The sequence below is a fragment of the Protomyctophum bolini genome, assembly GCF_963924005.1.
Source record: "Protomyctophum bolini genome assembly, chromosome: 24".
Lineage (NCBI taxonomy): Eukaryota > Metazoa > Chordata > Actinopteri > Myctophiformes > Myctophidae > Protomyctophum > Protomyctophum bolini.
This window is the reverse complement of record NC_137885.1, coordinates 9,101,020-9,115,111: the sequence shown is the minus strand read 5'-3', so window position 1 is coordinate 9,115,111 and position 14,092 is coordinate 9,101,020. Positions and strand designations below refer to the sequence as shown.

General features: G+C 45.6%; 2 protein-coding genes across 2 annotated transcripts in view; one reads left to right on the top strand and one right to left on the bottom strand.

Moving 5' to 3' along the window:
• The window catches only part of LOC308311680 (uncharacterized protein), a 200,881-nt gene that overhangs the window by 152,432 nt on the left and 34,357 nt on the right, over positions 1-14,092 (top strand). The gene's annotated exons all lie outside the window — the stretch shown is intronic.
• Positions 1-14,092, bottom strand: part of prkx (protein kinase X-linked) — a 58,580-nt gene that overhangs the window by 19,297 nt on the left and 25,191 nt on the right. Inside the window, exon 5 of the mRNA XM_080758273.1 lies at positions 7,028-7,147. Coding sequence (XP_080614399.1) covers positions 7,028-7,147 — 120 coding nt within the window. The remainder of the gene's footprint in view (positions 1-7,027; positions 7,148-14,092) is intronic.

The window sequence follows — 14,092 nt, the reverse complement described above, 5'->3', positions numbered from 1 at the left end:
TATTTATTTTTTACTTAGATTTTGAACTTTAACAATAATTCTTGGGGTCCCCCCGTCCCCCGTCCCCCGACACGAAAACGTTTGAGAACCATTAATGCAGCAACGGTCACACGTTTGTGAGTTTAACCCATTTTGGGCGGGAACCCCTTTTGATGGTAGCATCATGTTATGCTTTAGCTATTGAAAAATAGCAGATCTATACAAGCTCATAGCGCGCCACCGAGTGGCGCACTACGAGCTTGTAGGTCTGCTATTTTTGAAAAACCGAAGAACGACTGACATAGAAACATGGCTTCTTCAGAAAACTGTCAGGATGTGTAGAAGACATTTTTAGATCTGATCTCAGGTCAGAATGGGTTAAAGGTGGGCTATTTTCGGGCGTGCGACAACATCACGCGACAAGAGTATAAATTGGGCTTCAGAGACCGAGACAGAAAAAAGACTCCCTCCCCTCCCCTCCCGCCCTCTCCTCCCCTTCCCTTCCCGCCAGCCCCCCCGCTAATCATCCAAAGCTGGCCTGACTGAACCCAAGGCGAAGCGGCCGCGGCTTTTTCCTAAATACCCCTGGAAGCCAAGATCCGTTTTGGAAAATTGCTACCATGCATCACCTTGCTTCCACCTTCCAATACGGAAGATTGGTTTATATGTGCAGAGAGAGAGAGAGAGAGAGAGAGAGAGAGAGAGAGAGAGAGAGAGAGAGAGAGAGAGAGAGAGAGAGAGAGAGAGAGAGAGATATGAGAAAAACAGAGGAAGAGATGAGAGAAACGGAGAACGATGAGAGAAAGTGAAAAAGAGAAGGGAGAGAGAAAGTGAAAAGATAAAAGAAACAAGAAAAAAAGAACCCCAAGAAAAATAGATATGGAAGAAGAGGAGACATGAGAGCAACAGAATGAAAGAAAGAGAAAACTGATTTAGACGGCATGTCGAGCTGCTCGCCAGGTTTATTTGTTGACCTGGCTGACGTACCTATATAGTTTTGTTTAATGGTTTCCGATGTGTGTACACATTTATATTCGGATACAATGTTTGGACTGATGCTACTGTATATAGTGTATGGTTATTGGGGTTACCTGTGATCCTGGATTACTGAGGTACTATATATACAACTGTGCATTGTATGCATCCGTTAACCTTGCTTATACTGTGAATCGCTCTGGATTTCTGGATTAGGAGCGTTTGCTAAATTCCTGAATGGTAAAATATGAGAGAGAGAGAGAGAGAGAGAGAGAGAGAGAGAGAGAGAGAGAGAGCTTTAGAGAGATGGAACCTCTTTCCTGGGTTACATAAGAGGAAAGGTGGGATTGTGCGTGCAGGGCCAATGAATGAATGAAGTGTCCCCTAAAACAATGCACTGTGCAGGTCAACGCAGAGACAACGGACCGCCTGTGGACGTAACAAGCCATTACACCCCAGCATGAATGGCTAATCCTGCTCCTCCCAATACTCCCTGGATTAGGCAGGCGGGCACACACACACACACACACACGCACACACACATGGTTGGTTTTCACAGAAGGAAATCGTTCCCTTGAAAAGGTAGAATTACTTACAGGAAGACCTTAAGTCATGTAATCATTCTTTCTCTCACACACACACATGCCAGAGCTGCGTTTTGTGACGCTATCTCGAGCACGCCACAGGAGAGGGGGGGGGGGCCCGGGATCCGTTCGCAGCCCCCCCTCCCCCACACTACCAGGAAGCAGAGAGGTACACCGCCATCCATCCATCCATCCATCCATCCATCCATTGGCTTTTTGAGAAGCAGCCGTTACATTCTTGGGAGGGGGACCTTTGACCAGAATAAGAGGGGCGCGATGCAGTCAGGTTGAGGCCTTTATGAAAAAGGGAGCTCTTTGTTCTGGGACCGGGAATTTGGGATGGGGGGGAGGCCGGGGGTATGGCGGTACCTCGCCCTACATTACCAGGACAGGAACCACTTCAAATCACCCCCCACCACACCCCCACGTGCACACACACACACACACACACACATGCGGGCACGCACGCACGCCACGCTCACACGCACCCAGACTTTCCCTCCAAGGAGGTCACATTCTTCCGTCTATACCGGAGGTCACGCTACCTTTTTCCTACCAGTACATTAAAAAGAAGAAGAAAAAAATGGTGGAGGGCACACGTGTGTACAGGTCCCATTACTTTGACACCTGAGGACACAGGTCCGGGGAGGGGGGGAGGGAGGGAGGGGGGTTTTCCCCTAAAGTGTTCAGCCACGTGCCACCACATTGTGTCAGGGTTCTACAGCTGTGCCTATACTGTGGGTTGCTATGGGATTAGAACAGACGTCGGATGGCCCCTCTGGACTATGGGATTAGAACAGACATCGGATGGCCCCTCTGGACTATGGGATTAGAACAGACATCGGATGAATGAGAACGTAAAGTGAGGAGGACTTCACAGGTTCTGGCTGGCTCAGCTTCGGATAAGGACGGTCCTCAAGAACACATCATATATGGGCCCCTATGAGTTCAGGGAATTCAGAAGAGGTTGCACACACTGGTACAGTATTATGTTTTCTTCGCTGCGTTTCGCGGATCCGAAAGCAGTATAGGCTATCACTACAGTATAGCCGTCAGCCTGTCACCAACCAACACCCCCACCAGACAGCTGCGGCAAATGGATACAAATCGTAAAAAAACTATGAAGTGAGGTCGATTTCATTTTTCAATTTCCTCCGGAATTAGCTCTGATATTTGGTTCTTTAGACTTTTCCAAAAATAGTAGGTCTTACAAGCTCACAACGCCTTGCAGTGTATCCCCCCCCCCCCCTCTCCCTTAAGGGATGGGTTGTGTTTTATAATAGAACCAATCAATAAGAACCATCACAGAACCTCACAGGTTCTAGTAGTGTAAAGGATCGGTTCTATATAGCTTTGCCCTTCACGGTGGAGAGAACAGCCAAAAGACAAGATCACATCACACATCACACACACTGCAGCTTGCACGTCGTTGGAGCATATCATGATGCAACGCCGTATATACCGTCCGCTGAGACGGACGCCATCGCCGCAGGCGGCAGGAGGATATAGTGGCGCCGGCGCCGCAGGCGGAAGAGACGTGATCGACGGCGTGCTCTGTATATACCTTCTGCAGGTGATTGAGTCGTTCGCTATTTAATGACTAGTGTGCCGAGAACAAAACAACACCTCTCTAACCCAGCAGCAGAGGCGTTCCCTCTGCACTTGGCATCCAGCACATGCCTTCTGCATTTCCTACCGATGTGGCAGGCTGCCATGAATGCTCATAGAGTTAGACGTGTGCGTGTGTGTGTGTGTGCGTGTGTGTGTGTGTGTGTGTGTGTGTGTGCGTGTGTGTGTGTGTGTGTGTGTGTGTGTGCGTGTGTGTGTGTGTGTGTGTGTGTGTGAGAGAGGCCCTTTGTTGGATTACTTCCACACCTGGGACCTATATTCCACACACACACACACACACACACACACACACACCTGTTTACCTAATAGTACAGCTGGCCCGGTGATGTAATGATACGCTGTATGAGCAACATTTGCGCTGGGGCGGCCACAGATGGCCCGGCGCTTTGTTTTTTCGATATTTTGGGAATACTATCTTGTGGCCATGAGAGCCCTTAGGTGGGCCCGACCGAAGCCTGTTCCCTTTCCAGATAAAACAGAATGATTGAGCATTATGGAATAGTAAGTCATCGACTCATAAAGTAGGACAAAGGCTATGGGAACTGAGTAGTTTCTCTCTCTCTCTCTCTCTCTCTCTCTGAATGCCTGATACATTATCCAACCACACAGTCAACGTGGGGGACCACTCACGGTTCTTTGGGGGAGGGAAGGGGGTTCCAAATGGACCCTTAACCCATTCTGACCTGAGATCAGATTCATACGAGGTTTCCACTGGACACACACTGGTCTGATCAACCCATTCTGACCTGAGATCAGATTCTAAAAATGTCAGTCGTTCTTCGATTTTTCAAAAATAGCAGACCTACAAGCTCGTAGCGCGCCACTCGGTGGCGCGCTATGAGCTTGTAGATCTGCTATTTTTCAATAGCTAAAGCATAACATGATGCCAACACCAAAATGGGTTCCCGTTCAGAATGGGTTAACAGGTCTGTAACTCTCAGAGTGTACAAATGGACCCTTAACCCATTCTGACCCGAGATCAGATTCTAAAAAATGTCTTCTACATCCTGACAGTTTTCTGAAAAAGCTATGTTTCTATATATGTCAGTCGTTCTTCGACATTTCAAAAATAGCAGACCTATACAAGCTCGTAGCGCGCCACTCGGTGGCGCGCTATGAGCTTGTATAGATATGCTATTTTCCAATAGCTAAAGAATGGGTTAACAGGTCTGTACCTCTCAGAGTGTATAACAAACGGACCCTTAACAGGTCTGTAACTCCGAGAGTGTAGAAACGGAAACCAACATTTTTTTGGAACATCACAGGTCGGCTCTCACTCCGGAGCTTATAACCATAATAACCATAACGTTTGTCTTGCATGACTATCGGTATATGTTGGGGAATAATGATGGGAGGTCGGAAATTTACGAGCGGACCCCGGGGAGAGAGAGAGAGAGATACGGTTCCTCTGACACCGACAAGAGGAGGATATTCCCATGATGATATTAGGGGCTACGTGGTATGAGAAGAATCCCTTGGGGACTCACTATACGCGGTGGTACATGACACTTTCTCTCTGCTCCAGTCAACTTCCTCGGCATCCCACGAGAGTTACTCTCTCTGTCACAGCTCTCTCTCTCTCTTCAGGGGGGGGGGGTCTACATGAGACGACAGCAATGCTGGAAAGACATTAAGTACATTTACTTAACCCATTTTGACCCGAGACCAGATTCTGAAAATGTCTTCTCCATCCTGACAGTTTTCTGAAAAAGCTATAAGTTTCTATGTCAGTGGTTCTTCGATTTAAAAAAAAAATAGCAGACCTACGAGCTCGTAGCGCGCCACTCGGTGGCGCGCTACGAGCTTGTAGATCTCCCAAAATACTGTACTTTTACGCCACTCTACATGCATTTGAAAACTTTGGTCACTAGTTACTTTGTAGATTTTGATTATCATTACAAAAAAAAAAAAACATTATATAAATATAAACTTTATAGGGTTTTTAGGGTTAGCAAACTTTTTCTTTCAATAAAGTCTACATAATGAGTATTTTTTTGATACCAACCAGTAAGACGCGCAAACGCGGGAAGCGAACGCAGCTCGTACATATTTGGGTTTTGGACGTATAGCTGCTTTGGGGACTCCTTATATGGTTATGGCTGAGTCATGGTGACACAAATCACTCAGCTCCATATATGGGCACAAAAGCGGGACAGACAGACAGACAGACAGACAGACAGACATGATCTGCTAGGTCTCATAGTAAGTGCTCACTGCGTTCGCAATAATTCCGGACTCAATAATACATTGTACTGATTGCAGCATTGCTACCGTTACTCAAGTAAAACATGTAGGTGCTGTGTGGATGACAGACATGAAAGACATGCACAGCCACACAGCAGCAGAGACGGTGGCGGTGGGGCCCGCTCCGTTTCCGTGTGCGACCTTGTGTCTATTGAGACGGATCGGACCGCGCTCCCCGACGCTCCCCCTTGTCAAATCCAATTGCCTGGAGTGTCTCGCGCTTCCCTGTTGCACAATGCAGAGTCTATAGGGATTAACCCATTTAGACCTGGTGTCAAAATAAAATAAAAATGTTCTCTCTGAAAGAATATATATATATTCAAAGATGTGTGCCGCATTTCTTTTACAATTTTTCAAAAACAGCAGATCTACAAGCTCATAGCGCGCCACCGAGTGGCGCGCTATGAGCTTGTAGATCTGCGGTTTTTCAATAGCTAAAGTATAACATAATGCTTAGTTAAAACACCAACACACACACACACACACACACACACACACACACACACACACACACACACCACCACTGAATCCTAAACAATGAAACGCAATATGAACTATATTAACACAACAGATGCCGCCAGCATCTTTCAAAATATAAGCGCCTAGAATGCCACGCAGATATGGCAGACTTTAATCTGAAAAGCCCCGCCTTCTGCCCCCCCCCCCCCCGGGAGGGGGGGGGGGGGGGCACGCTGGGGCACGCTGGGGGCACGCTGGTCACGCTAAAATCTAAAATCTCTCTAGAAGCGTTTATACTCCGAACGAGGCATGCGGTGAAGTCAGACATGAAGACAAAACATTGTCCGTCTGGTCAAAACCATGGAGAATTCCCTAGATTAGGAGATTCATTCTTTTAGAGCCGCAAACAAGGAAGTGAACGGCACTGCGTTTGCGCTAATCAACAAGGAGTGCATTGCATTGCAGTACATGTAATGGCATTTCTATGCAAAAATCAATGTTAATTTAACTCTGACAGTGTACAAATGCATGGAACCAAATGTTACCCTGTTAGGGTACATGTTGTTCCATTTGTACACCCTCTGAGTTACAGACCCACAAGGGTCCATTTGGTTCCAAACTATCATTTAGCTATGGGGACCCCCTGGAACTCCCTCAGGGACCCCACTTTGTGAACGACTGCCACAGAAGTTCATGCATGGCAATCCAAATGACTGACATCAGTGGGTGACTATAACTCCACTGCCACAGGTTGCTGTGGTGGAGAAGGGCTCCCCCTGGTGGTCCAACTCTGAGGGTGGGAGGAGGAGGCATGTGGTGTAAAGTAAACCAAGTACTTGAGTGCACTTTTGAGGTCTTTTTTTTTTTACTTTACTGGAGTATTTCCAGTTTTCCAGTCCCTATAGTAACTTTGTAGATTATTAGAAAACGTTGAGTCACTAGTAACTTTGTAGATTGTGATTATCATTACAAATATACACACAGTAACCACCCTATACACTTGAAAATAGCCGATGTACAAGCTCACAATGCGTCGCGATGCAATGCATTGTGAGCTTGTAGATCTGTTTTTATGGGAGTGCAAATACGTTTTCCACCATTGCGTGGAGGGAGAGGGAGAGGAGGGACAATACAGTAACCACGGTAACGGCACGTACCCGGCTAGCATCTCGAACACCAGGATGCCCAGGGCCCACCAGTCCACCGCCCGGCCGTGACCTTTGCTCTGGATCACCTCGGGGGCGAGATACTCGGGCGTGCCACACAGCGTCCATGTCCTAGGGGGGGAGAGAGAGAGAGAGAGAGAGAGAGAGAGAGAGAGAGGAGAATGATCCCAGGATCAACGCATAGAAGAAATGTACTGTACATCGAGAAATCTGAAAAAAAATATTTTCACGATTTTTCAAAAATAGCAGACCTACAAGCTCATAGCGCGCCACCGAGTGGCGCGCTATGAGCTTGTAGATCTGCTATTTCTCAATAGCTAAATTATAACATAATAATATAACACCAAAAGGGGTAATCACAATATTTTCCAGCTGGTTTATACAAAAATGTCTCTGCTTTCTGGTGTTTTTTGGACAACAACAAGCCACATTCAACTGCCCATAATAACTATGGAATGGATATTGGCGATAATCCACTCAACAAGACTCTACTGCAGGGTCAAAAAATGACCAGCTCAACAAGATCTACCCACCCTAAAAATGATTATACCATTGCTGAAAATAAGTTTAAAATCACACCTGTGTGAGGTGAGGGGTGCTCTTATCATCGTACGTCATCATGCCGATGTAACATGTCGATTTGACAAAATTTGCCGATTTGCTCGTCCACACACGACGTAAATTCTCCATTCATTGTCAATGGGTAATTTAATGTTTGTGTATGAGACAAAAATCTACACTAATCGCTGAATATAGGAGGGGCTAGCACACCTCAAAAATGTACCTGAAGCAGCGTTGGAATAGCGGAGCTGGCGTTACATAGAAAACAAACACACTGACCAACCAACTGTTTGATTGCCCCCCCCCCACCCCTCCACCCATCAAACACAAGTGTTGGTTAAACCACGTGACTTCCATTGGAAAAGCATTGAGGTGGCTATGAAACACGGAGCCTGTTTGTTTGATGTGTGCGCGCACAGGGCCTTATTCTTGGCTGAGCACAGTACAGTACAGTACAGTACAGTACAGTACAGTACAGTACAGTACAGTACAGTACAGTACAGTACAGTACAGTACACAGTAAACCCATTAAGGCCTGAAAATAATGTCTTCTAAATCCTGACAGTTTTCTGAAATACCCATGTTTCTAGGCCTATATCGCTCAATATTTCATGTCAAGGACCCCAAAGATGACCTGTAATTGGCCTCCGACCCCCCCATCTGAAAATATGTTGTTCCAGGGACCTCCCCCAGAAGCAAAGATGAGTTAAAAACGTTTGTTCTGAAAAAATATATTCCAAATTTGAGGCACATTTTCACGATTTTTCAAAAATAGCAGACCTACAAGCTCGTAGCTTATGAGCTTGTAGAGCTGCTATTTTTAAATAGCTAAATTATAACATAATGTTTAAAACACCAAAAGGGGTTCCCGCACAAAATGGGTTAAGTACAGTACAACGCAACACTTCCTTTTATGTGTGGTGTCTGCAATGATACATACATAATAATTACAGTAACCAAAAACACATCTGACAAAGGCATCTTGCCTGCACACTGGACAACCTTGAATTAGGCTACTGTATATGCACTGCAAATTTATAATGAAATAAAACATATCACTCTGACAATAATCAGTATGCATACAACATTAATTATTGCAAACATATCTACAGTAATTAGGAATTAACTATGTTGCCTATGAATTAAGCCTATAGTGCCTATTGTTAATCTACACATAATGTCTTACAACAAACTGTGGAACAATATACGGTAGGGCCTACATTATGAAATAAACATCAGCATTCACAGTCTCTTGCAGTGTAAATGTAAGCAATGCATCAATGCACTTATAATAAAAAATAACCTCCATTCCTATAGTTACATACAGAGTCACTACTACTGTCAAACAAACACCATTGCCGATGTGCACAAACACATAATTGCCTTCCTTGATCAACGGCCATCATCACCTGGGCACAGTCACAGACACACAAACAGCTCCCCTCTACAGTCACAGACACAGCTCCCCTCTACAGTCACAGACACACACACAGCTCCCTTCTACAGTCACAGACACACACAGGTCACAGACACACAAAGCTCCCCTCTACAGTCACAGACAGCTCCCCTCTACAGTCACAGACACACACAGCTCCCCTCTACAGTCACAGACACACACAGCTCCCCTCTACAGTGCTCTACTGCTGAAAGTGACTATCATTTCTCTCCAAAAGCACTTGAATATGATGGAATATGACTAAAGCTCACATTTAACATCACACACTAGCCCCCCCTAAAAAAAAAAAGTTATTATAATTTCTTTAATCGATTTTTTGTATTTCAATGAATCGATTCATATCGTCGGGATTAATATCGATATATCGTTAACACAGAACTTACATTTTGCATGAACGCACACACACACTGAAGATAAAGTGTACAACTGTTGGAGCAACAACAACTATGTGAACTGGACTTTCACTGAGCACACTTCGCTTCTGACTGAGAAGGGGAAAGGTCTTGTTTATTCACCAACTACGTGCAGGTTAATTCATTGTCATCGATTTTACCCGCAGGTGCATGCATGCACTCAATGGCCCCATGACACTAACAAGCACACTGTCAGGCTTTTATGTACAGTGGGTTTGAGACAGGCCTAATTTGATGTCAATCAATGAAGTCACCTTAATTGAAGTGGCAGGTGCTTATTTTCCCTTCATTCTTTTAATGATATACCTGTATATATTTTACCGTCTGGAAAGTAAACGCTGATAGACCCACACATATTCTTTCAGAGTGAACGTTTTTTTTTTTCTCGACGTCAGGCCTATATGGCTTAAAATAACTACTGTAATAACCAAAATCTACAGGGTAGGCGCAACGTGTTGTTGTGATCGCGTAGAGATGTGCTGCTGTCTTGTTACTCGAATAAAACAACTGTAGTTTTGCACAACACAACTTTATTGTCGGCACCTCGCCAGACCACAACACCACCACAACTGCCTCGCAGTATTCACAACATCCGGTTTGTAAACCCCCGGTCTTCCCTTAAGGTCACAGTGCATCACATAACACATACACTCACTATAGAAGTAGTAAGCAGGGAACAACATTAACTTAACAGTCCGTGCACAACGTGCCTCCATAGAAGACAAGCTGGCTTCCATACGTTTGCCTTATCAATACTGATAAAGATGAACAGTTGACGTTTACTCGGGAAGTGAGCAGGCAGTCACCAGTTACTGTGAAGAGGAGACGTTTTGAGTCACAATGACTCACTCGAGTCGTAATCCTTGATTGCCGTCAAACTGTATTTTATATACCGCTTGCTGTTGGATGGAAACGTCCAAAACTGTTACTTTTCAAGGATTCAAATCCAAAAGTATAGCACATCTAGCAATTTGAACCGCGTCGCTTCGCTTTGTGCCATGTTTCGAGTTTGTAAATCTGCTAAATCTGCTACTACATAATGATCAGGTAGGGTACTCATCAGAATCTCATAACTCTGAGAGTGTACAAATTAATGGAACCAATAATGTACCCTTATGGGTCCATTTGGTTCCAGTGCACACACACTCTCTATAAGGATTCATTTGGAACCCTCTCAAGGAACACTGTACCGTCCTGGACCCCACTTTGAGTACCCTTCAAGTAGGACATTATAATTTATGAAGAAACATGTTAGAACATGCAGATGAGAGGTTTCTGCCATTTACAATTTAGGCATTTAGCAAAAACAAAAGCATGGCATACATCACATTATATAAAAAGTAAGTTATCATGAATCGTGTATAAACTAAGAACGTAACAGTGGAGTATCTATGTCAACTATACTATATTATATATTATACAATATACATGTGTACTATAAAGTGCTATGACTACATAAAATGCAATTCTAGTGCTGTCTACGTAACAAGCTATAAGTCTGTCTAAAATACTATCTAAGTCTACATTAAGTGCTATCTAAAGGGGCTAGGGCAAGTGCTACATGATGGAGTCTGGAAGAGGTGGGTTGATTGGGAGTGAGGCTGCAGTTCTGACTGTGATGGGAAGTGCATTCCATAGTTTTGGAGCCAGAAGGGAGAAGAGTTTGGGACGTGTCGGAGGCCAGCCCGACAATAATATTAGTATATTTTGTCACATGTCTAAACCGAGGTTGCCCGTTGAATGACTCAGGCTGCCCCCCCCCCCCCCTCCTTTCCACCCAGCTGCTGTGTGACATCTGCATGTTATTGACGTCGTCCCTTTGATCGTCGATACTTCCCAGCCGGTGTTTCCCATCCCTCATGCCGTAAAAAAAAAAAGGGTGGACAGGGGGGGGGTCTCCAGTTACACTGGTGGGACGTCGTCGGGAGGGAGGGACCCGTACCATTCCACCTGCCACGTCTCTCAACGTATAGATAGAATAGACTAACTTAACCCATTTTTGGGGCCGGGAACCCCTTTTGGTGTTAGCATTATGTTATGCTTTAGCTATTGAAAAATTAGCAGATCTACAAGCTCATGGCGCCGCTGCGCGCCACGAGCTTGTAGGTCTGCTATTTTTGAAAAATCGAAGAACGACTGACATAGAAACATGGCTTTTTCAGAAAACTGTCAGGATGTAGAAGACTTATTTTTTTAAAAATTTCAAAATGGGCGTTAAAATGGATATTTCAAATATGTTTTTTTAACGACTACTCAGGTTTTGTGTTTCATCACAGTTGCTTGATTCGGTATATTTAGATATTTTGACGTTCATGTTGACACTTCCCCTCCTCTAGAGAGTACAAACCCATCGTAAATGGGAAAACGGTAGTGCTTTTATCCAAAACCGTTTACGTAGATTGTGCATTACATTCTCACACACACACACACACACACACACACACACACACACACAGGGGGAGCATGCAATTAGGGGTTCAGAGTCTTACTCAAGGACACTTCGACACTAACTCTAACGCAGCCCGGGGCGGAACTGGCATGGGAACCACTCTACCATTAGCCTCAGTTGAACCCAGGCTTTTTATTTCCGCTCGCATCGGCTCACTGCTGCTCCTATAGTGACTTCAAACTCCCATTTGAACCACGTTCGATTCATTGAAAAACACTCGTCCCAATTGGTTCTGGCGTCCTTCTAATCAGCGTGATATATTATATACTGTATATACATAACATTGCAATATTAACGTTATATAAAAGGTTAGTTAGTTAAGTTAACCCATTTTGGGGCGGGAACCTCTTTTGGTGTTACAAAAATAGCAGACCTACAAGCTCGTAGCGCGCCACTTTTGAAAAATCGAAGAACGACTGACATAAGAAACACAGCTTTTTTCAGAAAACTGTCAGGATGTAGAAGACATCTATAGAATCTGATCTCAGGTCAGAATGGGTTAACTAACATATATATATATATAAAATGAAAACGGTGATTGAAACTGATTTCAATCACTCTTGTCCCCCCCCCCCCCCCCCCCCCCCCTCACGTATAGCACTAGAACACTCCAGAGTGCACATCATCCTGATGAAGAGCCCTCTTCACTGTCTCTGAGTGTCTGTCACTGATATCACCTGCTATGGATAATCGCCCCCACCACGTTGCCGTGACGACGCTTCATTTGCATGGAAATGACAGGAGAGAGAGAGAGAGAGATAGGTGGCTGGCAATCAAGAGGATGACATGATGGGGAACATAAAAGTCCCACGTTCACACAGCAGGGGTCACTGTTGTGCAGTGTGTGTGTGTGTGTGTGGAGTGCTATAATAGGGGCTGCAGCTACAACTGTTTGAAGCCCACCCACCCTGCCCACCTCCTCCCCCCCACCCATCTCCTGCATAGCCTGAACCAAGTACTTGTCTTCCGAACACCCCCCGTCCCCCCCCCCCCCGCGTCTCAGGCAATTCCGCTGCCCTCCATTTATATAAGTGGGTCACTTGCACATCAGAGACATATCTGCTCCCCATCTGGTTTTCACTACTCCATCGTGTCGTGTGTGTGTGTCTGTGTGTGTGTGTATGTGTCGGGGGGGGGGGGGGGGGGGGGGGATGTAATCTTACTACATTGTGTTTACATGTCACCGGCTGGGCCCGAGCGCTCTCGTGAGAAATGCCTCGTGTGGTGCGAGGGTACAGGCTTGGACGTGACACTGATGATATAGACACCATCTCTGTCCCTCTCTTTTCCTCCACTTTATTTCTCTCTCTCTGCTGTCCCTCTCTCTCTCTCTCTCTATCTCTCTCTCTCTCTCTCCGTCTCTCTCTCTCTCTCTCTCTCTCTCTCTCTCGGGGGCAAACTTTCCAATTCCGCCGAGGTCAGCGCAGGGGGTCAGCCTTGGTGTACGTCTAATTCAGATTGAATGACACAAATCGGGGGAATTCTTGTCCTTGAGACTCGACGTGGTGCCTCGGTAGGGGGGGAGGGGGGGGGGTCCTTGGGGGAGGGGTGCCTCGGGAGGGGGGGGGGGTCCTTGGGGGAGGTGGTAATTCCCTCGATTTCTTCGAGCGCCATCTCACCCACCAGTGTTGTTTTTGGCAGCAAATTTCTATTTTAGTTTAGTCATAGGCCCTCGTTTATCAATCGAGTGTAAAAAATCTGCCACGGATTCGAGTGCAGGTTTCGTAGTAAGTACACCCACGTCGCCACGGCATTTATAAAGTGATCGCAAACAGCTGATCCTTCCTTAATTTCGTTCTGACGTTAACAAATGTGACGGCTGAAATCTATCTGGCACGCCCTATATGAAATCAAGCCTCGCCCTCGTTTTTGCGACTGAACACATGAAATACGACCTGTGGGAACCATGGGAAAAAAAGTTTCTCCTGTGCCTTGCTGCCCGCCTCACCCACCTCTCACTCACACACACACACACACACACACACACACACAAAACTTGCAAGCCCAACTAACTGGTGTCTTGTTAAATAAATAAAGAACGAACACCTCCATGAATTAAATAAAGTTGTAGGCCTACCCTGTCTGTTTCCCTCTCACCTCGCTTGCCTTGCTGTCATGTCCACGCACGCACGCACCTACATGACACGTACATCGACATCGCATCGCCATGAATGGAA